Here is a 24313-nt window from a genome sequence, read left to right on the forward strand (position 1 = left end):
TTGTTCTGTGGTAACTCACTTTCTGGCAAGAGCGTGTAATTGCTGTCTTTATGCCAACAAGCATTCATATGTGAAAGGTAATATAACTGCCATCTTCAACGTTGTAAAGATAACAAACATAGATATACACAAGGTTTGAAGATGAGGCTGAAAAAACAAGGTTGAACAGGATTTGGTTCTTTTTTGATAATTTAAATCCTTTGATAAGTAATGTGGCTTGCTGGCGAGATGCTTTAGGGTGTGTTTGGCTTTTGTTTGGGCCCCTCCAGACTGCTGTTTGTTTATTTTTGTGGGTGTTTTCTGCAATGTGACATCAACACAGTAGTACATTAATAGTGGATTTATCCTGGGCCATCATTCTGCTTCATTAGTTGTTCTGCAGTTCTTTCCCAATGTTACTGCATTCTTGCCTCCTGGAGGAGCAGTCTTGGGCTATAACAGCAACAAAGCCCCCAGAACATGTGTGCTATGAAAAGTCACAGGATTTTAGCAGAATATTTAATAGGAGCATGCATCTATTACAAATGCAGCAGTGTGGTCACTTCAGAGCTTTGCGGGCACAAATGGTATTCATAGAACCATGGCTTTAAATTGTGGTGCCCAGAACTGGACACAGTATTCCAGGTGTGGTCTGACCAAGGCAGAATAGAGTGGTACTATTATTTCCCTTGATCTGGACACTATACTTCTCTTGATGCAGCTAAATAGCATTAGCTTGTTTGGCTGCTGCATCACACTGTTGACTCAGGTTAAGCTTGGGTATAACAGTCCTGATAACATCATGAAAAACCCATCATGGGGAATCCTCAACATCTGGTGAGGCCCTTTTTATGAAATCTCACTGTTGAGTAAAGTCAAACTTTGGCTTTCAAGATAGTCACATGATTTCACTACAAATTGATTGAATTGTATTTTGTTTTTTTGGTAGTAGTTTCTGTGTGCCAAAAGATCAGGGTTCTTTCTACTGTTGCAGCATTACACTGTAAAAGTCACTTCTGGCCCTGTCTTTTCAATAACTGTTCCAAAGTGGGCTGTACTGAACTTCTGACTTTTCTCTCTATCCATACATATATCAAAGTCCTTAGGTGGGTGGGCTGCCTCATTCAGTTCAGGGAGGTAAGCTTTTTTTGAGTACCCATCAGAGCATGTCTGTTGTCCCTTTTCTCACCCAGAGTTGATCCCTCCATAAAATGAGGTAAGCTTTGTAGGTGGTGTACCTGCGTGAAAGTGTGAGAGTACGCACACAGGCTTTTTGCACTTGAAATTGCCGGTTCATATTTGAAAAGATGGTCAGAGAGTGGCTGGCGCAATCCAGCCAGATGGACAGGGTATAAATAAAATTATCATCATTATTAAACTAATTATTATTAAGCATGTTTTAGTTTTCTGTTGGTTTTAATTTACATGCTACTTTTCCTTTGTATGTCACTTTGAGTTCCATTTTGTAAAAAGAAATGACTACAAAGTGCAAATAATAATAATGTTGTTCAAAGTGTAAATAGAAACCATTTGATTACTTTCTGTAGAAATCCTGTTTCCCTCTCAATTCCCTGATAGCTTAGCAAACTAGTAAACAAGTCATCAAGATAGGGATTGCCTTGTGATGCTTGAGAATGCCAGGATGTTGCTTAATATATTGATTCTGCAAATTCCAGTTATGTCAATATACCATACCCTGGCTCTGTATTTTAAAAATATTGACATCAGGTGCTTTGCAGCACTTCTGCTATCCTGGAGATTTATTGACAGTTACTTGGAGCACACGAGTCATGCTCAAGGTGGCATGTAGCAATGGGAAAATCAACATTTATGCAAATGCATACAAACAAAGACATCAAAAGACCTGTTAAAATATCATCCTCTCAGTGTCTCTGCCAGAAAAATAAGCCTGAATGATACAAATTTTAAAAAACCCGATGAAGTAGAATCTAGGCGTTGGGGTTTCAGACACTGAGGGTCCAGTGGCCTACCTAAGGACATTATTGTAGTTTTTGGCACTGCAATGAAGAAACCTCTATCCAAAATGTTCATAAACACAACTTTGCTAAGAGCAGGTTTCTAGTTCTGTTCACCTCCTAGGAAGGAAGGAACATCCAGTTGAACTGGAAAGTGACAGTGACGGAGTCCATATCGCTGACCTCATTCGAATCTGAGGAAAGCTAAAGTACTATTGAGATTTTTAATTTTAAAAATTAAGGATTTGCTGGATTTTGGAGTCCGTTTTGAAATGTGTGGCTTAATCTGAGGGCCTTATTAATTGTGAAATATCTGAAGTTGCTAAGGGGCCATTAGATTTTTGGCATCAAATTGCCCACCTTTTCCGACAGCTCTCATAACGGGTAGGCCAGGAACATGGAAAGGTAACATGGAAGCAGGCCCATGCAGAGCTTGCTTGAAGCCTGGGGCGGGAGTCTTGTTAGAATAAAGTTATGAACTGAAACAGGCTGCCCCCAACCCTCTGCATGGAAGAGTGATGAAATGGCATCCTTTTGGCGCCATATAATTGACTCCTCCACCCTGAAATGTTCCTGGCAGCAGGCTTGTGGTTCTCTTCACGCCTCCACGGTCCACTAGTGCTAACTTGCCTTGCCCTGCCTCTAGACAAATGAAGCCCAGCTTCCCACCCAATTAGCATCTCTGCTACATGATGTGTGATCTGGGGTTTCCCCCACAAAATTATCTTAAAAGCTTTTCTTCTCATTTTACTTATATTAGGGAAGTGAACCTGTAGGGGTAACAGAAGAATTAAAAAACCCCAACTAAAATATTTTACAAAGATAAGCCAAGGGTGGGCAAAGTTCAGGCTTGTATCAGCTCTACCGTATTTTTCCGTGTATAACACAATCCAGTGTATAAGACGACCCTTATTTTTGGGAGCCCAAAATTAAGAAATTTAACAATTAAGTTGTTGAGGGGTTTTTTTTGGGGGGGGAGGGAGTTGCAAGAACAGTTGTTGAGCTTCTTTTGTAAGTTTGTTAAGCTGTTTTTCAATGATCCCCCCCACTCTGGTTGATGGAACTCGTGCCGTAACTCACCGCATACTGATACCCACCATAAGCAGCCCCCTTGCCAATGTTCCTCACCCACCTGCCAAAGTTGGCCCATAAAGGGTCAGGGAGGTAGCAATCTGGCCAGCCGCTGCTTTAGGAGATGAAGAACACATAATTATTGAGAGCAGTTGTGCATAAAATGTATTTAACATGTGAAAACAAGGAAGATTTAAGGTAAACAACCTGCAAATGATTCCAGAATGCAGTGTTCTATCATGTGTTATTATCTTTAGGAGATTTGTGTGTAAAGCTTTTCTTCTGGGCACACCCTCTCCAGTCACAACAGAGCCCAATATTGTTTTCAAGGTCTGAGAAGTCCTCTTATCAAACTACCAGAGTTACATCTGTGAGTCAACTGTAGGCTAGCTTTGACTTGAGACTTTCTCTAGAAATGGAAAGCAGGTGATTTTCTTCCACAATGAACTGAATTTGTGACGCACCACTTAAATAAATACAGCCATACAAGGCGAATTCCATTTCCGAGGAGGAGTGGTTGGTACATAAGCGTTTCTGCTGAAGCATGCTCCACCCCAAGGTTTAAAGCAGAGCTTTCCAGTCTTTTCATGTTGGTGACACACTTTTTAGACATGCATCATTTCACGATGCAGTGATTCAGTTTTGCATCATTTCGCGACATAGTAGTTCAGTTTTACTAGGAAACCGGAGGTTAAACTGTTCCCTTTCCAGCCCCTGGAGGAGCGTGGGGTGTGTTCGCGTGACACACCTACACACTGCAGCCGACACACTAACGTCTTGCAACACACAGTTCAGAAAGCTCTGGTTTAAAGGGATACACAATTCAATTCAAGCTGTAACGTTCCAAGATGCAGAATGGGAAATCACATCTTGGGACGGTCCCCAACCATGAAGTTTTGAAAATCCCAGCACATAAAACTAGCACATCAGAGCAAGTCCTACCTATCACTTTTGTCTCAGATGCAATACATTCCTACAAGCAGGAACAGGCCTGTTAAACTACTCACCTACTAATTTTTGACATAGGCCTTGTACTGAATTTAGCAGAGACTGAAGGTCCAGTAAAATTGGGCCATCTTGCTGACTTGCTGCCACACAGGCTGATCCCTAGTGTGATCAGCAATAGAGGCTTTTGTTCCGCCCTTCCCTATTAAAGCCCCTCAGCTACATGTTACGATTTGCTTGTCTTTCTATGATTCTCTTCTCTGTGCTAGACACACACAGTTCCTTTCTGATAGAGACTTGTTTTCTGTACTCCTGACCATTTTTGTCTATTTGTCTGAACCCATCCCATCATTTTTAAAATGCATCACTCAGAACTAGACAGTTCTCCAGGCAAAGTCTGAGTAGAGCAGAATAAAGTGCAGCTATTACTTTCTGTGTCCTGGAAACAATCTGTTAACCCAGCCTGCTGTCGCATTAGCCGCTTTGCAGCTGTGTCACGCTGCTGACTCATGTTCAGCACTGACCAGCTGCAATCCTAAGATCATTTTCACATGTCTGACTGTCAAGACACTATACACAGTCCTATACCTATGTATCTTATTTCTAAAGCACTTTATTACCTCAGTGCAGGCCTTTGCATCAGACACATATTTTTGAAGGAGTTCAATTACATGTATTTAAAATCCCACTCTTTTAGCCCAGAAATACCGTATTTTTTGCTCCATAAGACACACTTTTTTCCTCCTAAAAAGTAAGGGGAAATGTGTGTGTGTCTTGTGGAGCGAATGCAGGCTGCGCCGCTATCGCTAAAGCCAGCAGAGCAAGAGTGAGAGCTGCGCAGCGCCTCTTGTTCTGCTGGCTTCCCAGTGAAGCGGGAGGAGGAATGGAAGGGAGACCTTATGGAGCCCTTTCCATCCCTCATCCTGCCTTGCTGGGAAGCCAGCAGACCAAGAAGCGCTGCGCAGCTCTCACTCTTGCTGTGCTGGCTTCAGCAATAGCTGTGCAGCGCCTCTTCAGCGAAGCGGGAGGAACGGAAGGGGCTCCGTAAAGGGCTCCCTTCCGTTCCTCCTCCCACTTCGCTGAAGAGGCGCTGCGCCGCTCTGCTGAACCCAGCAGAGCAAGAGTGAGAGAAGGGACAGAGGGCAGCCCGTCAGTCCCTTCTCCCATCTCCCAGAAAAGCTGGAAGCCACGCCAAGCAAGCGTGTCTGTGGCTCTTGCTGGCTTTTCTTGTTTTCCTCTTCTAAAAACTAGGTGCGTCTTATGGTCGGTTGCGTCTTATAGAGCGAAAAATACGGTAGTCACACCTTGGGTTGAAGTAGCTTCAAGTTAAGTATTTCCGGGTTGCGCTCCGCGCGACCCAGAAGTAATGGAGTGCGTTACTTCTGGGTTTCACCGCTCGTGCAGATGCTCAAAATGACTTCATGTGCGGGAGCGGCGACCCATGCAGATGCGCACTCACATCTTAGGTTTACTTCAGGATGCGACGGGGGCTCCAGAACGGATCCCGTTCATATCCAGAGGTACCACTGTACTCCCAAAGCAGCTAAGGATTCTCACACAGAGAGACAGAGATGGATGCTGCCCTCAGGATTACAGTCTTAAAAGACACAGAACAAAGTGAACATGGATTGGGAGGCAGGAGGAAATAATTGAACAGTTTCAAGTTCTTAGTTACAGTTTGTTCTAACAGAGCATGCACCTAAGATGTAAGATGGAAAAGTTCAAGGAGAGGAGGCACTAAAAGTTGCTGCAATCTTAGCTGCATCAATAGGTAGATTCTGCAACGCTGCTCCCTCCTCCTCCAGTCTGATGTTAATCATAGAATTATAGAGCTGGTAGGGACCACCAGGGTCATCTAGTCCAACCCCCTGCAATGCAGGAATATTTTGCCCAATGTGGGGCTCGAATCCACAACCCTGAGATTAAGAGTCTCCTGCTGAGTGAGCTGTCCTGGGAGCCCAGCAGTCAGGTGACAGTTTTGCAGGCTGTTTCTTTTCCTTTGTCCTGTACAGTTTCACGCTTTTCTATATATCGGACCCCAGGACAGTGGAGGGAAGGGAAATGCTTTAATTTCTCATTTCTCTTCTTCCCCGCCAGCCCAGTTTGTTTCTCTCCCCTGCTTCCACATTGCTACTTCTTGCCACAGAGCGCCACAGATCCAAGGATCCCCAGGCATGCAGTGCCAGGATGATATCGTAAATACCAACAAGATTTTGGAACGACTCCCAGGCTCCTTAATATAACTGATTAACCTTAGGAAATAGATATCCCAAATCTGTTTGGCAAGACCCATGCTATGAGTGGAGCTGAGATTACACACCCTTAAAGCTATAAATGTCATGCAAAGTGTGATGACTTCGGCTTCTGTACACTGATACACTGAATGCCACTCAGGTGGGTGTTGCGTAATCTTGGCACGCAGAAGGCATTACTATGAAGTAACTGAGATCCTCCTAGTATCATTTGCAACTGCCATGGAAGTCGCAGGGCATAAACAGAAGATGGATATAGAAGGGTCTATATCAGGGACGGGGAACCCGGTGCCCTCCAGGTATTGCTGAAGTCCAGGTGCCATTACCTCCAGCCAGCATGGCCAGTAGTTGGGGATGATGGGAGCTGGAACCCAACAAAATCTGAAGAGCTACAGGTATATATGGAAGCACATTGTCCTGACCTGCACCTGGACCAATGAGGGCAAGCAACCGGGTTTTAATTATTTAATAGTGAACTCGGTTATATCAGCTCCTAATGTGCAAGTGATTTACTGCAATACTCCCCACTAACTACGACTTCTGTCCTGTGCCTGTCTTCGCCCGTTTGGAGCAATGGGATATATCTACCCCCAGTTCCTCCTTAAAAACCCTTGGCTGATGCTCTGTATTCAAAATGAGCCAGGCGCCAGGCACAGTTTGCACCTATCAGCCACTTGCAACCAAGTGAAGATACCTAGTGCCAGGATGGTGTCTGACAGCTCCATCATCTGGAGGTGCATGCCTGGGGATCCTTGGATCTAGACTGCTTTCACACACTCATACGGCATCTCGTATAATTCTATCAGTTACCTTTTATCTGCATAATCGGAATGAATTTCAGGAACCAAAATGCTTTTTCTGTGCAGCAGGAGCAGAGAACATCATGATAGTTAATTGTTGTCGCTTGTCTCCACCTACCCCACCCCTCTGCCCTGCTCAACAGTTGTGAAGAATATTCCTTTGTTATGAATAGTCAGTGTCACCATTAAGAAAAAGGGGTTAGAATAGGCCAATATATATGTGGACGGTCCCTGGGTCAAGGGACTTATCTTCTTTAAGTTCTCAGAGCTCTTAACCTAGCTCAAGGTTGCCATCTGAACTAGCCAGATGTTTAACTGATAATCACAGCCAGTGATTGCAAAATAAGACTTTTCACAAATGTTGAAGTACGATTCAACTGCCAGTCCAGTGTACTTCTGTATAGAGAGAATATGATGGGGTGAGGCGTGTCTCGCCACAGGCAACAGAATGTCTTGTGCCAGTTTAAACTGTCTCACTATTCTTTTGGCAGCTGGCAAGTTAATGTTAACCAAGGTGTGGAGCATCAGGTGTGGGCCCTGAATGTGCCTCTCTTTCTCTCTGGCCCTCTGAACACTCCCCAGACCACCACCCCCCACTGGATCCTTTTCGCACCCTGGTGTTTTTGCTTGGCTAGAGTGTAGCCTTGAACTTGGGTGATGTCTCATGCTTCTCTGGATGGAAGATACAGAGGTGTGTGTAAACTAGGCTGTTGTTCAGAGGGAAAATTTACATCAGTTGTTCCACCTACCGTTTCCTCTGACCCTGCCCTGCCACTAGAATCTGGCCCACAGATATTTGCCCAGAAGTGAATGTGACCATCATGCTAGAAAAGGTCTCTTCCCTCCCCTCCTTACTCTATAAGAGTTGTGGACTTTTTAATTCTTATCGAAAAGAGCAAGCTGGGACACAATATGCCAGGCAAAGCAAATGAAAGTTTGTTTTTCAGTAATCACCCTGTTACAAAGCAAGCTCAGGGTCTTTCACAACAACTTTAATCTAGAGCTCTGGTTTTGGAATTGGCAACTCCCTTATCTAGAACACCCCAGTGATAAATCCACAAGGATCTCAATGCTGTGCATGATCAAAGGCTGTCTTAATTCTAAGTAGGATACACTAAGCACTACTTTACTGTATGATGCTAGCATCTATTGCCATCTGTTGTCCAAAAGTTGTTTCGTGTTGAGGTTCATCTGGGGATTTTAAAGTAAGAAGGGGAGTTGCCATGGGAAAATGCCTAACGTAAGGCTTCTTCAAATTGGCCAGTTACTCCCTCACTTCTTAGACTTGGCCTGTGAAATAGGGCAAAGCATGAAGGCCACTTATCAGATAAGCTAGTGGCTTTACTTGAGAAGGAAATAAGAAATAAACTTCCCCCTGCTTCCTTTGGAAAGCCTTTTTTCTGGTTACATTTGCATAAATGTTATAATTAATGACTGACAAGTGCAGGAAGTGGATTCAAGATGGCTCCCAGCGGGCTAATGCTCTACTTGCTACATGATTGGTCACCTACTGGGGGGAATATGAAGGTTCTTCAGAATGCAGTAGAGAAGTCTCAAACTTCAAGTGAAATGCCGCTTTGTAAAAGCATTTCACTTCACAACCCCACAGTTTAGTCTGGCAAACCGTTATCTGGGGCAATGCGGAAGCTTTTTAGTGGATCTGGAATTTAGGAATTTGTAGGCTCACCTATCCTGTTCCTTGTCGCTCTAAGACTTGGGTCTGCAAATATCTATTCAGGTAAAATTTGTGTTTAAGGTTGCAACTTCTCCTCCTTGGGAGAAGGGGGCCCTTTATGACAGAAGGATACTAGCCTTCTGTGATCTTGCTTCTGAATCAGCGCAAATGGGTGTTTAGAGGTAGTGAGAAGAGGATTCATCCAAATTATCAATGTCTGCTGACAATTATGGAGTCAATCTCTAGAAATACACCAATTCTAGAAGATTCCAAGTAGTGTCTTGCTTGGGAGTATTTTGTGCACTTTATTATTTGTCCAGGGGCAGCATTTCCTGGTACACTTGAAGTTTCTAGTTCTAGATTTTCCAGTCTTTCAGGCTTTAATGTTACTGTTGATTGTTTATGGATATAACTGCGCCTTTTAACCTCTTGTTTCCTGAGATCTTGGAGAAAAATATTGCCTGCTGTGTGTAGTATAATAAGGGAAATAACATTTTCTTTCAGGTCACATAAGTCGTATTATAGGACAATTTGCAAGATGATCATGGGAGCTGAAAGGAAAGGTTACAACATTTGGCCATTTTTAGGGCTTAAGGAGGCTGGGGAACATGGTATAGGTAAAGGTAACGGGACCCCTGACCATTAAGTCCAGTCGTGATCGACTCTGGGGTTGCAGCACTTATCTCGCTTTATTGGCTGAGGGTGAGGGTACAGCTTCTGGGTCATGTGGCCAGCATGACTAAGCCGTTTCTGGAGAACCAGAGCAGTGCACGGAAACGCTATTTACCTTCCCGCTGGAACAGTACCTATTTATCTACTTGCACTTTGACGTGCTTTCGAACTGCTAGGTTGGCAGGAGCTAGGACCGAACAACAGGAGCTCACCCCGTCTCGGGGATTCGAACCGCTGACCTTCCGATCGGCAAGTCCTAGGCTTTGTGGTTTAACCCACAGCGCCACATAAAACACTACCTGGTGTGGAGAAAGTGAACAGAGAGACATTTTCCTCCCTCATACTGTTACACCTGGGATCATCCAGTGAAGCTGAAGGTCAGAGGTTTGGGGACAGACAAAAAGAAATGCTTTTTCACGCAGTCCGTAGTTATCTATGTAACTCACTGTCACAAGATGTAGTAAGGGGTTTAGACAAATTCATGGGGCCTCAGGTGATCAATGGATCCTTGTCCTGATGGCTGTGCACTACCTCCACTGCTGAGGCTCCGGGGAGAGTTCTGTTTGCGCCCAGGTTCTGCTTTGGAGCTTCTAGTTTTGGCATCTAGTTAACCACTGTGGGAACAAGATGCTGGACTACATGGGCCATTGGCCTGACCCAGCAGCGGTGTTCTTTTGTTCTGTTCAATATTGGGAACTGTATGATCAGAACCAAGATAGGGAAATTAATTCCAGATGAACTAGTCTAGAATTTGTAAAAACTGTGGGAGGTGTCCCCCCCCCTTAATTTACTGAGATGTTCCTGGTGTGAGAGAGAGAATTGTTATCAGGATTGGAGAGGGTACAGCTCTTTGTTAAAGCATATGCTTTTCATGCAGAAGGTCCCAGAGTTTAACCTTGGATTCCCCAGCTGAAAAAAGGACTGGGTACCAGCTCGATGGTGATGGAAAAGGCATTTGCCTGAGAGCCACTGCCTATGAGAGTACAGTCGTACCTTGGATCCCAAATGCCTTGGTACTTGGACGTTTTGGCTCCCAAATGCCGCAAACCCAGAAGTGAGTGTTCCAGTTTGTGAACATTCTTTGGAACCTGGATGTCCAGCGTAGCTTCTGATTGGCTGCAGGAGTTTCCTGCAGCCAATCAGAAGCTGTGCTTTGGTTTCCAAACGTTTTGGAAGTCGAACGGACTTCCAGAACAGATTCCGTTCGACTTCCAAAACGACTGTAACTAGTACTGGGCTAGATGGATCAGTTGTCTCACGTACAGTAAGGGCATGTCATTTTAGGTGGTAAAACTTTTTGCATTTATTGACAATTACTGTATTTTGCCTAATGGCGAGTGAAAATTTCATTAGTTCCTTTCTTCCTTTGAGGTCACAATGCCATCGTTTCCCACAGAAGCCGGGATGGAAACCTTGGCTTGCTCTCACTTCTCAGCCAGCTGCACACCCAATGGAATTCCGGAGAAGGAGCCTTGCAACTCGCCAGAGAAGGAGAGGAAGTGGATCAGGCCTGACATTCCAAGCAAGTGTACCTGGGAGCTTGGGAAATCTCCTTCTGAGTCGCCCCATCACCATGTTGCAAGGTAAGCTGCCATTCAATAGAACCGCAAACTGAGGTCTGATTAGCTTTGGTAGTTAGAATCCAGCGCGCTCGTTTGGTTTGATACTTTGCAAGCCATGTTGAGGTGCTGGTGGATATTGCTGTGGGGTTTACAGTAGTTTCCCATCCCTGCTCTATGCTCCTGTGTCTTTCTGCTTTAGATCCGAGACTCCAAAAATTATGCCAGACATCCTCAAGAAGATCGGTGATACTCCCTTGGTGCGAATCAACAAAATTGGGAAGCTCTTTGGACTTAAATGTGAACTTTGTAAGTATCTTCTGGTTAGCTGGAGCTGTAAATGCAAACATTTGTGCTGTCGCAATGATCAAGAAGGACCAGTTCAGCCAGGATTTTGGTAGTGTTTGCTGTAAACTCAGCGTGACTGTAAAGCCACTGGCCAGTTCAAAAGAGAAATACAGCATTGGGCTGATTCAGAGCTGATATCTCAAAAGCCTTTTGTTTTGTCACCTTCTGTGTTAAATTATATTTCTTTAATTTTACTTCTGCCATTTGTAGACTGCCCAATTGACAATGTCCTCTGGATTGACATAAACCATAAACAATAAAAAGAAGCCCAGAAAAATAAAATATAACTAGTCACATTACAGAACTAACTAAATAAATAAACTAGTAGTGCCAAAATGATACCGAATGAATAGTTAGTGGGTGTTGTCTGCAACGAGGTGCAAAGGGAGTGGGGAGCTCTTGCTGCACCATGTGTGTTTGTGCACCCAGCGAGGCTATAAATTGGCCAGGTGCATTTTTCCCCTGAAAGAGGGCTAGACATTAAAAGCTGACGTGTCCCCTCTTTTTGATAAACAGGGGGGGAAATGAAACCTAGTTGAAACATAGTCTTTGTGCTTTCCAGTGGCAAAATGTGAGTTTTTCAATGCTGGAGGGAGTGTGAAAGACCGGATCAGCCTAAGGATGGTAGAAGACGCTGAAAGGGATGGGATTCTGAAACCTGGAGATACCATTATCGAACCAACGTCAGGAAACACAGGTACGGTTGCTTGGGAGTGAGAGCAATTGTAGTGTGACTCTGGGCTGTGTTGTTGGGCATAGCAGTAATGCAGACAGGAGGATAGTAGGACAGGGATTGCTGAACAGGTATCTGGGGAGCTTTATTTCTCCCCAAAATGGAAGCATCATGATGGATATGAGAACATTAAGCCCTCCCATTGAAGTCATTGAGATAATCAAGCAATATCTCTGGTGTAAAGTCATGGAGCTCTTTGTGTTTACCAAACTGAATGAGAAACACTGTCAGAGCTAGTTTTCCCAACAGTTTACCTTTTAGAATCTATGTTTACTTGCAATTTTTTTTTAAGGAAACTCATCCTTCTTTTAACAATTTCCAGTCCTCTATTAGATTATGCTTTCAACAGAGCTGTGGAACGTTACTCATTCATATAGACACAATGTGATATCACATCCAGAGGAGAAAACAAGCATGGAGAAAGCTTTAGTTGTCCTTATACGCTGGTACAGTATAATGGTTAAGGACATAAACTATGAGCTGGAAGGTCCCTTGTGTGAATCACATTAATTCAGCCTTGAATTCACTTCATAGCTTTTACTGCGTCTCTGTCAGACCCCCCCCCCCCAAATCATCATCATGTTATATAAACAGCAAATGTCGCCTGTTCCTTTTCACTGAAAGCCTTGGAAACTGTTACATCAAAGTGTTTTCTGAAAGTCCAAGGTGTCCAAGGACTGATGATGTGGTTTAATTGATCAGAAGTTGTTCAAGGGCCTTTGAATTCTTAAGTTCCTTGATGCTCCGCTTAACACTCAGCAGTCAAGTCCCATTGTGATGTCAGAGAAGGTAAACCAATGGTAGCCAGAGCTGCCATTACACCTCTGGCTGCAGAGAGACACTGTGAAATCAGAGCTGATTGGCATCAAGAAATGAGGGTCATGCAGAGAGGAAGAAATGGAGGGGGCAGTTGGAAGACTGAAAAAATCAGTGAACACAGAGGAGCTTTTAAAGGGGAACAGAACCATGATCTGTTGTAATGACAGGGCCTAAGCTAATCTGTAACACGGGGGCGTTGTAAGGATTACTGAGCAATGTATATGAACAGATAGCTTTTCCTACCTAAATAGTAAGCAGTCTTATTGGATTAGCTTTTCACTCTTCTCTTGGGAATCTTCCAGTGCTGCATAATTCCGCAAACATATTAGAACATCAATACTGCTTTTGTTAAAAAGAACAGTGTGATCTTTGGCATCTCTTAAGATCTAAGCTGTACCTCTTGCTCTCCTACACTCTCAGAAAACACAGACTGCTCTGTTGTGGTTCTGTTCTGCACAGGCCGAGTCTAGAGTGTTATGATTGTGTTACGTACAAGTGGACACAAAACTTCACAGCAGGCAGTTGTCCTTGTAGTTGAAACAGCCTTAGTTTTTACAGTGAATGTATTGAATAATTTCTCGTCAATCTCTGAAATGGTACCTTCCAGTGGTTAGCGATATTGCCCCCTGATGTCTGGGGAAAAGATGAAGCCAGATGTAATCCTAAACTGCCATGTGTGTTGGGAGAGAAGCATACACACAACTAGAAGTGTCTTGAAAGCTTTTTTAACTACAGCCAGAAACTTGGCTAAACAGGCAGTCTTCTTGTTTATATAAAAATGGCTTGTTCTATCAGTATGAGTACCCGGTTGGTCCAGAATGGCAGGGCATACATTTCAGGGATGTCATAACTCAGTGGTAGAACATATGCTCTGCCTACAGAAGGTCTCAGGCTCAAATCCCTGGCATCTCTAGAAAAGATTGGAAAAGGTTCCTTTCTGAATACCTGGAGAGACACGTCAGTTGGTGCAGACCTGCCTTCCCAAGACTGGTACCCTCTCAGATGTTTTGAACCACATCTCCCATTATCTTTGACCATTGACCATGGTGTCTGGGACTGTTAGTAATTCTAATCAAAAACATCTGCAGAGCACTAGCTTGAGGAAGACTGATATAGACAGTACTATACGAGATAGGCAACTAGTTGGACTCTGTGTAAGGCTGGTTTCTCTGCTCCTGCAAGTAAAGAGTTTTAAAATATAAATGTGTGGCTTCCTTCAGTGATGCGTTTCCTTGGTTCCAGGGATCGGACTGGCTTTGGCAGCTGCAGTGAAAGGCTACCGCTGTATCATCGTCATGCCAGAGAAAATGAGCATGGAGAAGGTCAGAGCTGCTTGTCATTTCAGATGCTTACAAATCGTCACTTGTTGTGCAATTGGTTAACTGGGACATCGTTAGCCAGCAACGCAGATGGCTGCATATGGGGTAGATGCTGTTTAGTAAGGTAGTTCTGAAACTTGCTGTTTCAGTGAGGTAGCAAAATGTTTAATGAGGTTCAGGATTTGGACTGACATTCAGTATTTAAAGTTTAGTCTGGCATTACGCTGGGAGTAAAATAGCTAACATCTGAATTAATACATAGTGAAAGTCACTCAAAGTCTTATAGCTTAAAGTTTAATTTCTCCGTTGCTCAGGTGTTGTGTGGAGCATTTCACAAATTTGCTCCCTCTTTTTTGAAATCAGGTGGATGTTCTGCGAGCTCTTGGGGCAGAAATTGTGAGAACTCCAACTACTGCTAGATTTGACTCTCCAGAATCTCATGTCGGCGTGGCGTGGAGACTGAAAAATGAAATCCCTAATTCCCACATATTGGATCAGGTAAAGAGGCAGAAGGAGAGAAGTACTTCAGATAGCTAGGTTCTAAGTGGAATACAGTCCTTTTCATTCATCGTTCTAATATCTCAGTGAAGCTGATAAGTTATAATTCCCAATTCTCAGGCACAGGGATGGAAAAGTCTCTCTCTGCCTGAAACCCTGGACAGTCTTCACAGGTCAATATAGACCAGTCTTCCCTGACTTGGTGCCTTCCAAGTATTTTGGACTACTCATCCCATCAACATCAGTCGGCAAGACTAATGGTCAGTTATGACTGGAGCTGTAGTCCAGAACATTTGGAGTGGCACAGGTTGGGAAAGGCTGATGTAGACAATACTGAGCTAATAGAACCAATGGCTTGTTTCATTATAAGTCAGCTTCCTATATAATCTTAAGTCAATTGGACTAAAGTTAATTGCACGTAACTTGTCCTCCAACTCATACACAATTGTCATCCTGTGGGTGGGGCTCTGTTGTGGGCTAGTTAGCCACTGAAGAGGAGCAAGCATTGGTGGTACGTAAGGAGCATGTACACCTCTATAGTAGTAAAAAAATAATAATTAAGTGGTGCTGAGACCATAATTGGAACTCCCTTCCTGTTGCTATCTGATAGGTTCCTTCACTGTATTCTTTTTGGTTCCTGCTGAAGACATTTTTATTTAGACAAGTCTTCTCAGGTGTTTAGAAAGTGCGTATGAGTTCTACTTTGTTTTAGCCTATTCTGTTGTGGGTTAAACTTTTGGTATGTTTTAAATTATGGCTGTGAACTTTTTAGTGAGAATTTTATTGTTTTATCTTTTTTGTAAACCACTTTACAAAATCAAGCGGTATGTAAATTTTATGAAATAAATAAAATAATAGTACTTTGGCATGTTCTCCTCTGGGGGTATATCAAAGAACAGGGCCTTCTCCGCAGTGGCCCAAAATTCCAGAAACCAGATCCATGGAAGATCAGGCAAGTGCTATATGTAGAGATTTTCAAGTGGGCTTTGAAGACTTTCGCTTCCTCTCTGTAACTTTATGTGGATGAGGTAAATTAGACTGTCAAGATAATGCCCTAATTTGAAACTTCTACTGAGTCAGGCCACTGGTCATCTAGCCCAGTTTTGTCTACTGGCAGCTGCTCTCCAGGGTTTCAGGCAGTTTTTCCCAGCTCTGTCTCAAAACACCAGGAATTGAACCTGGATCCTTTTGCATGTGCTCTGTCATTGAGCTATGGCCCTTCCTGATAGCATGAGGATTTGGTGTGGTGGGTTGTTCTTGTGTTTACTTTTTAGATTATTATTTAATGGGCTTGCTTTTAATGGTACTTGTAATAGCTGCTTTTTGCTATTGTATACTGCTTTGTGGAGGCTTCTTCCTTCAAAAAGCAGCTTATAGATTTATTAAACATTTAAGTTGCTGAACAGCCCTCTTTGTAAACTTGCCAGGCTGTTGTTTTTCTACATTTTCCTTTCATTTTTCAACATAGTACCGCAACGCCAGCAACCCCCTGGCCCATTACGATTCCACGGCTGAGGAGATCCTGCAGCAGTGTGATGGTATGTTCAGCGGGTGGGTAACCCTTGGGCCCCTCATCCTAGATGCTTTGAGAAAAGGGGGGTTCTGGGAAATTGCAAGGCTACTATAGGGCCAGGATGCATAGAGACGTGGCGTCAGTGGGTCTCCAACAGCCCCCAAGCTACTTTTCTCCTGCAAGTTTGCCATGCCCGAGAATTATAGAGTTGGAAGGGACCCCATGGGTCATCTAGTCCAACCCCCTGCAATGCAGGAATCTCAACTAAAGCATCCGTGACAGATGGCCATCCAACCTTTGCTTAAAAACCTCCAAGGAAGGAGAACCCATCACCTCCCAAGAAGTGCTATGACGCCTTTTAATTTGCATAATGTTCTAATGGCTGGAATCAAGATGAGGCTTCAACATTGCTATAACTTAGCAATTCCACAGCACATCCCAGTGCATAACATATTTTACAACTCTTCTCTCAAATTATTCTCACAATAGCTCTCTGTGGCTGGTTAGGCTCGGTGCCAATTAACATGTTGCAACAGAGCCGATGTACTACCATGTATTTGTGTCACTGGGTAAATGAGGTACATGTCCGCTTCACACATTATCAAGTACACCCTAAATGGAGCATTGCATGAGTGTGGGGTGGACCTACAACATCCACAACATGTGAATCAGTAGCTAGAGACAGTGCTTTACCTAAAACCATCGGTGGAGCTTTGTGCCAGAGCAAAGATTTAGATATTGGTTTCCCATCTTGAAAGCCCATATCTATAGCTCTAAATGAGTATTCCATAGATCCATAGATACAGGATTATTGTTTCATTTGCTTATGTATTATTACATGCCCTAGGCTTTCAGGACCCTGCAGGCCAGACAGATTAGTACATAAATACATTTGTTGGCATTTGCTATAGAGTGGAAATGTGAATCTAGGATTCACATAAGCTGTGGATTCTCTCTTATGTTTATGAAATTAATCCGGGCTTCAGTTGATGTTTTGGGGACAATTCTATTATTAAGTTGTGATTCCTGCATTGTAGGCGGTTGGACTAGGTCATGTTCACAGTACAGTCGTACCTCTACTTACGTATCCCTCTGGATACGGAATCTTTGGGTTATGGCCATGGCAAACCCGGAAGTGCACACATGTGCAGAAGCGCGCCTCTATTTACATAATTTTCAGGGTGCGAATGGACCTCCGGAATGAATTAAGTTCGTATCCGGAGGGTCCACTGTATAACCTATTGCATTTTTTGCATTTGCTAGCTTAAGGCCAGTAGAGGGAGCTCCCACATAGCATTTTTGTCTGATGAAATGTGTTTCTTCTGCCTGTCCCATATTGAGGCAAAAACCCTTATACTAGAATTCACTAAAAGACTGTATCCATACAGATTTGTGTGTTTAATTCCTTTTGGCCACTTCAACTGTACACATGTTTCTGCCTCTCTGATAGGTCATGTAGACATGATCGTAGCTGGAGCGGGTACGGGAGGCACCATCACTGGCATTGCCCGAAAACTAAAGGAGAAATGCCCTGAATGCAAAGTAAGTCCCAGGCTAGGACAGGCATCTCAGCCACTGCTTCATCGTTTTCTATTGTTTATGGATTTATGTGATCCCGAGCCTTATTGGGGAGTCTCATGAGCCTTGTGTTTTCTTCACCCTGCTGCGTTATATCTGTTTGTCAAGCCTTCTGTTCTCATGTTCCAGGATGGGCCCAGGCAGACAGGAATTTCTGCCCTTAAAGCAGGCACTGGGACCTGTGAGACAGGCTTCTCTCAACCAGAGTTTGCTTCCATTTTGTTCTATGGCTTCTGGGGTGACAGCCTTCACCATGCACACAGATCTGCCCCCAAAATGAAGCTCATTAACATGGTGCCTGGGAAAAGCACTGTTGTTGCCATGATGACATGGATTGCCACCAGCTATATGGTTGATTGCTGCCTGTTCACTTGCTATTTGCATTTTTATCCTCATGTGTGTATGTCTAAGGAAAGTTGGGAATACTTGCACAGGCAGAACATTCTTACGTAAACCAGCTCATTATGTTCATGTTAAGCATTCTTGATGCAACTGTGTCCTTTATACTGTTGCACACCTTGTGTATGGCACTTATTCCTTATCCTTAACTATGTACCTGGAAACCCACAAGGGAAAAGCAGTTGGGGAACGATTCTGAGCAGAAAACCAGCAGTCAAGGATAGGGTCAAGTACACCCCAGAGCCAGTCGCCTTGGCATGGATGTTGAAATCATCCCAAACCAGCAGTCCAGAGGTTCCTCAACACCAGCTCTTAGACCAGCTCTGTCAGTTCAGGCAGGGAGACTCTAGCAAGGTGGGCAGTAAACCAACAGAATCCCTAGTCTATTCTGATTGCCCAATGCCAGGAACACAAACTCTAGATCAACCCCCCAAACTAGACAGAAATTCCTATACTTTAAAAAATTTGGGCAGAATTGTGTGAAATTTGCCAGCAAGGTCACCCCTTTGGAGAATGTGAATACTACCAATTTTGACAAAAATGTTTCAAAGAATCTAATAACTTTATTGTCGCCAACATAGCATTTCATCCTCACAGGAAACAGAATACTTAGTAGAATGTTAAGAGTAATAAAACACGATGGACATCTTGTATCCTGTACTGTGATTCCTTACAAAATTATTTGAGTGATATAGAGATGTATGTCACTGAGCACATAATATCATGTTTCCGTCTGTATCACCTGTTGGGGTTATATATATGTAATGAGAGCTAGCATCTGAATGGGATCCAGAGCACACTTGTTGACATTCGCCCTTTCACTAAGCCAAACGAAAGCAGTGTAGGAGCAAGTGAGTTTTTTCATGTGCTTTAAAAGCAATGATTGACACCAGGTTTGGTGTTTTCCAAGTTTTAATGACAGGGAAAACATCTTTGCGATGCCACAACAATTTTGACTTACCATGACTGATTTAAGAATGCTATTCTTGATAGCCAAACAATGACTCAATGCTAAAAACTCTCTTGCAGATTATAGGTGTTGATCCCGAAGGATCCATTCTTGCAGAGCCTGAAGGACTAAATAATACAGACAGGACAACTTATGAAGTGGAAGGGATTGGATACGACTTCATCCCTACTGTTCTGGACAGATCAGTAAGTCAGACTCCCCTCATGTGCATGCCTTACAGTCCCCTTACTGCTGAACATATCTTGCTGGTGTGTCCATAATTCATATGTCTTTGTGAAAGGCCTTTTTTGCATCTGATTTCCTGTTTCCTCAGGAAATGCATAGACACTGAGTGTTTAGCTTTGCTTTCCAAGTTTTCCTAGGTCCTTTTTCATAGATCCTCATCACTCTTTGTCTTTATTTCCCTGTGGCTACATGTGGCTCATTCCTTGCCAAAATAATGCACACAGAGCAAATAATGGAGCTCAGAAATGCATATGCAAATGTGCCTAATATTTTCCCATTGAGCAGTAGAAAATCTGTGGATGTAGTCAGCTGCCTTCTACTGACTCAGACCATTGGTCGGTCTAGTTCAATATTGTCTACACTGGCAATTGCTTCTCTCCAGGGTTTTGGGGCAGGAGTGTTTAGCAGCTGTACCTGAAGATGCCAAGGATTAAATATAAACATCCACCATTGAAATGCACAATAAAACAACTCCATTAATATACAGCACAGCAGTTGAAACAGGAGACTGAGGAGATCGAGGGGATGTCTGTATATGTGGGCAGCAGGAAGACAGTTTCCAGATTTCTCCCAAATTTCTGGCAGTGGACCCAAGAGTCTGCCACTAGAATCCATGTCTTCTGTCCCGCACTGAATTTCTTGGCCTGCTTAGTATCGACTTAAGGGCCCAAGTGCAGAGACAGGTTCAAGGCTTCATGGGGTTTTTTTGTTGCCTCGCCCTTTCTTCCAGTTGGTGGACAAATGGTACAAGTGTAATGATGAAGAATCTTTTGCCTGTGCGCGCATGTTAATCAGAGATGAAGGATTGCTGTGTGGTAAGTGCTTTCTGAGAGCTATATTTGTATTCGTTGAGAATTGAGTACTCAAGGTGACAGTAACAGTTGAGAAGGAACCTCTTTGCTCTCAAGACCAAGTCATACTTTCCTTTTTGTCACACTAGTGGGTCACTGATATATGAGTATTGTAAAGCACCACGTTTGGTAGCTTTTGAAAAAATAAATAAATGCAGCAGTAGATTGTTGTGAGGGGCATATTCTTAATTGCCTGCATAGGCCTGGCAGAATAGAAGAGTTTTCTGCAGGCATTCAAAAGTTGGCACAGAAGGCACCCGTTGTTCAGACATTAGAAGACAATGTCACTTCTTTTAGAATATATATGCAATTAAGCACCTGCAACTGTACCTGTAGTTGCTTCTCGGCTTCAGCACACAATATAGGCAGCTCTAGTTATAGAGCCCTTTTTATTTTAATTTTTTTATTTAAAACAAAGTTAAAACAACTACATACAGTCAGAGAATAATACTCCACAGAGCTTTGTCAAAGCATTTATGCTAAAATCATCACAATCTTAACAAACACAAAATGATGCATTGTAACCTCCATCGCTTTGGCGGTTCCAACTGAACATTTCCATGAAAGGAATGAGTCTTTGCTGCTATTTGCTGGCTCTTGAAGAACACCAAGCTTTTCTGAACAGAAAGAATGAGGAAATGGTTGCTTGGGTTGTTTTCTTCCCTCCGGCACCGCTGTTGCCTGTTTGATACACATGCCAGTTTTGCTTGTAATATGGCAGTATCAGAAAGGCAATCTTGAGAGGAAAGGCAAAAGATTCAGTTAGAAAAGTAAGCTCCAACATGCTGATTTTTTTTTTGCCAACATTTTTACATAATTCCATTACACCATTTAACAAGATTGAATTCCAGTGCATTTCTGGGAACAAGTTGAGATATAGTGGCTTGCACCAGGCTGGTCTGTTTAATGATGCTCATCTTTTCCTGGGGCGAGTAGGGATATGTCCTTTTTACAGTTATTGATGGATGAGCATTTTGGGGTACCTCTGTTGTTGTTTGAATACTTGTTGTGCTGTATGTTTTTTATGAATTGTTAAGTCACTTTGAGACAACTTTTTTGTGAAAATTGATGAGATGGTGATAATGGATACTTCATTACTTGATCATTAGGCTCTCCCATTGTTCTTTGTCTCCTTTTACATCTGCATTTTCAAAATGGTTCCCATGCAGTTTTAATGGTGTCCTCTGTCTTCTGTCAGGTGGCAGCTCAGGCAGTGCTATGTCTGTTGCCGTCAAGGCTGCCAAAGAGCTGAAAGAAGGCCAGCGCTGTGTCGTCATCCTTCCAGATTCTGTCAGGAATTACATGTAAGTAGGTGTCTTATTTCTCTGTTACTGACACTGAGGTAGGGGACCCTGCCTGCATGACTAGCACTATTTGGCATTGCACCTCTGAATGTGATGGTGGCAGCAGCATGGCTAAGTGGCTCCAGCACTGCTGCTTTAGTGTATGAAAGATGATGATGATAATAATAATAATAATAATAATAATAATAATAATAATAATAATAATAATTAATTATTTATACCCCGCCCATCTGGTGGCTGGGTTTCCCCAGCCACTCTGAGCAGCTCCCAACAGAATGTTAAAAACATCGAACATTAAAAACTACCCGAACAGGGCTGCCTTCAGATGTTTTCTAAAAGTCAGGAAGTTGTTTATTTCCTTGCCATCTCATGGGAGGGCGTTCCACAGGGCGGGCACCGCTACCAAGAAGGCCCTCTGCCTGTTTCCCTGTAGCTTCGGTTCTCACAGTGAGGGAACTGCCAGAAGGCCCTCGGCGCTGGACCTCAGTATCTGGGCAGAATGATGGGGGTGAAGACGCTGTATGGGGCCGAGGCCATTTAGGGCTTTAAAGGTCAGCACCAACGCTTGGAATTGTGCTCGGAAACATACTGGGAGCCAATGTAGGTCTTTCAGGACCGGTGTTATATGGTCTCAGTGGCCACTCCCAGTCTAGCTGCTGCATTCTGGATTAATTGTAGTTCCCAGGTCACCTTCAAAGGTAGTCCCACGTAGAGAGCATTGCAGTAGTCCAGGCGGGAAATACAAGAGGACGGGCACTTGAAGTTATGGCATCTCAGATGAGGCCCACCTTCTCACACTCACTGCCATTGCCCCTGTGCTGCCCTCCCACCTCAAGCTCACTCACTCTGAGAGACTGCCACTGTTCAGTGATTTTCTTGGGTCTGGACCCCACTATGCCAGTTTTTCCACCCATCCTTCCCACTGCCACTTTCATGCCCTAGCCTAGCCATGTTGACTTCTCCCTTGCAGGGCTGGTGCCTGTGTCATGGCCCAGTTTGACCTGTGGGTGAGCCAGCCTGATTATATTCTCCTTATGTAGACTTTTACAACTGTCTCACTGAGAACCAAGCGTATTAAAAGAGAGCTGTTTATTCTACGTGCAAACTATGAAATGTTATGCCGTGTCATCCTTTACAGCTTATTTGCTTTTAAGGCAGGTATAACCTAAATTGCTACTTGTGACTTGTTTTGTTTTTTATTGCTTCCAGGTCCAAGTTTTTGAATGACAAATGGATGACTCAAAAAGGCTTCATGAAAGAAGAAGATGACATTATTAACAAGCCCTGGTGAGGTGACCATGCCTGTGAAGGCTTAGTAAAATAAGTTGCGACCAAAAACTCACCCTTAAGTCAAAATATTTTTTTTAATATGGATAGTTAAGTCTAAACAAGCTAGCTTCATAAATATATCCAGAAGTAATGTTGCTTTGGATAATTGCTGCTGTTTAAAGTTATCTGCCCCTCTTCCTGCATCTACCTCCACCTCAGTCATAAATATAAAAATGGCATCCTAGTGCCTTGTTGGCATTACTCAGCTTTAACTAGGGAGTTTATAGGGCAGTCATTATTCAGTACTAGTTCTGGTATAATCCATTTACAAATTAAGGGGTTTGCTTCCCCGCTCCTCCACATGCAGCTGCTGGGTGACCTTGGGCCAGTCATACTTCTGAAGTCTCTCAGCCCCACTCACCTCACAGTGTTTGTTGTGGGGGAGGAAGGGAAAGGAGATTGTTAGCCGCTTTGAGGCTCCTTAGGGTAGTGATAAAGTGGGATATCAAATCCAAACTCTTATTCTTCTTCTTTTCTTAAATTCTCTTTCCCCCCCCCCTCTATTTTTGCTGTGATGATTATGCATGGAGGAAGTGAAACTGAAGAGAAAGTCAATGACTTGGCAAAGTCTGAGCCTAGGTCTCCAAGATGCAGTAACATTACAACTCATATTGTCCACACTGACCCACTCTAGGCTCCGGAGATATTCATGTGTTCATTCATGTTGAAGACACAATTCCAGCTGTACTAAACTAGGCATTAGATTTTGATTTCCAGAGGAATGGCCATGTTAATCTGATGCTTATGGCACCATATAGGCCAACGGGTTTATAGTGGCATAAGCTTTCATGGACTCAGCCCCACTTTATCAAATCCATGAAGTGCTAAGCACAGTTGGCAGGGGTGTGCGAGAGAGAAAGGCACGTACACACAGCAACTGTGAAAAGTACAGGCTGTGGAAATTCTAAGTCAGGCTTAAGACACACAGAGTGACCCTTCACAACAGCAGTAGTTTATGATAACCCAATTATCCAGATTTTATTATTGTGGTACGATGGCTGTGTTATTGTCAGTTATGGTCACTTTGCTTAAACTGCATAGGATAGTCACAGACTGTCCTTTTTGCATTCCATGGCTGCTACTTCCATTTCTCTTTTTCCCTATGTCCACCTGTGTATATTCATAGTCATACCTCCGTTTATGTAACCCTCTGGTTATGTAAACTTCAGGATGCGTGCACGGCAAACCTGGAAGCATTTTACCGGGTTTCGCCGCATACACAGAAGCGGTCCTCAGGTTGCGGAAACCTCGGGATCCGACTGGACCTCTGGAATGGATCCCATCCACAACCGGAGGTAAAAAGGTAAAGGTAAGGGTACCCCTGGCCGTTAGGTCCAGTTGCGGATGACTCTGGGGTTACTCACTCATCTCGCTCTATAGGCCGAGGGAGCCAGTGTTTGTCCGCAGACAGCTTCTGGGTAATGTGGCGAGCGTGACTAAGCTGCTTCTGGCGAACCAGAGCAATGCATGGAAATGCCGTTTACCTTCCCGCCAGAGT

At 43.5% G+C, this 24313-nt stretch overlaps 1 protein-coding gene across 6 annotated transcripts in view; it reads left to right on the forward strand.

Moving 5' to 3' along the window:
- The window catches only part of LOC309368741 (cystathionine beta-synthase-like), a 38229-nt gene that overhangs the window by 3355 nt on the left and 10561 nt on the right, over positions 1–24313 (forward strand). For 2 of the 6 annotated variants that reach the window (XM_081909032.1, XM_081909033.1), the window contains exons 2-12: positions 10742–10953; positions 11132–11238; positions 11840–11974; positions 14072–14151; positions 14512–14646; positions 16115–16184; positions 17610–17701; positions 19166–19291; positions 20062–20146; positions 21381–21486; positions 22696–22773. In XM_081909032.1, the coding sequence (XP_081765158.1) occupies positions 10748–10953; positions 11132–11238; positions 11840–11974; positions 14072–14151; positions 14512–14646; positions 16115–16184; positions 17610–17701; positions 19166–19291; positions 20062–20146; positions 21381–21486; positions 22696–22773 (1220 nt within the window). In that variant the 5' untranslated portion in view covers positions 10742–10747. Of the gene's footprint in view, positions 1–7544; positions 7715–10741; positions 10954–11131; positions 11239–11839; positions 11975–14071; positions 14152–14511; positions 14647–16114; positions 16185–17609; positions 17702–19165; positions 19292–20061; positions 20147–21380; positions 21487–22695; positions 22774–24313 lie in introns of those variants that run through there. The other 4 variants (XM_081909031.1, XM_081909034.1, XM_081909035.1 and 1 more) reach the window with 4 other exon arrangements.

This window comes from Podarcis melisellensis (assembly GCF_964234715.1).
Source record: "Podarcis melisellensis genome assembly, chromosome: 4".
Taxonomy (NCBI): domain Eukaryota; kingdom Metazoa; phylum Chordata; class Lepidosauria; order Squamata; family Lacertidae; genus Podarcis; species Podarcis melisellensis.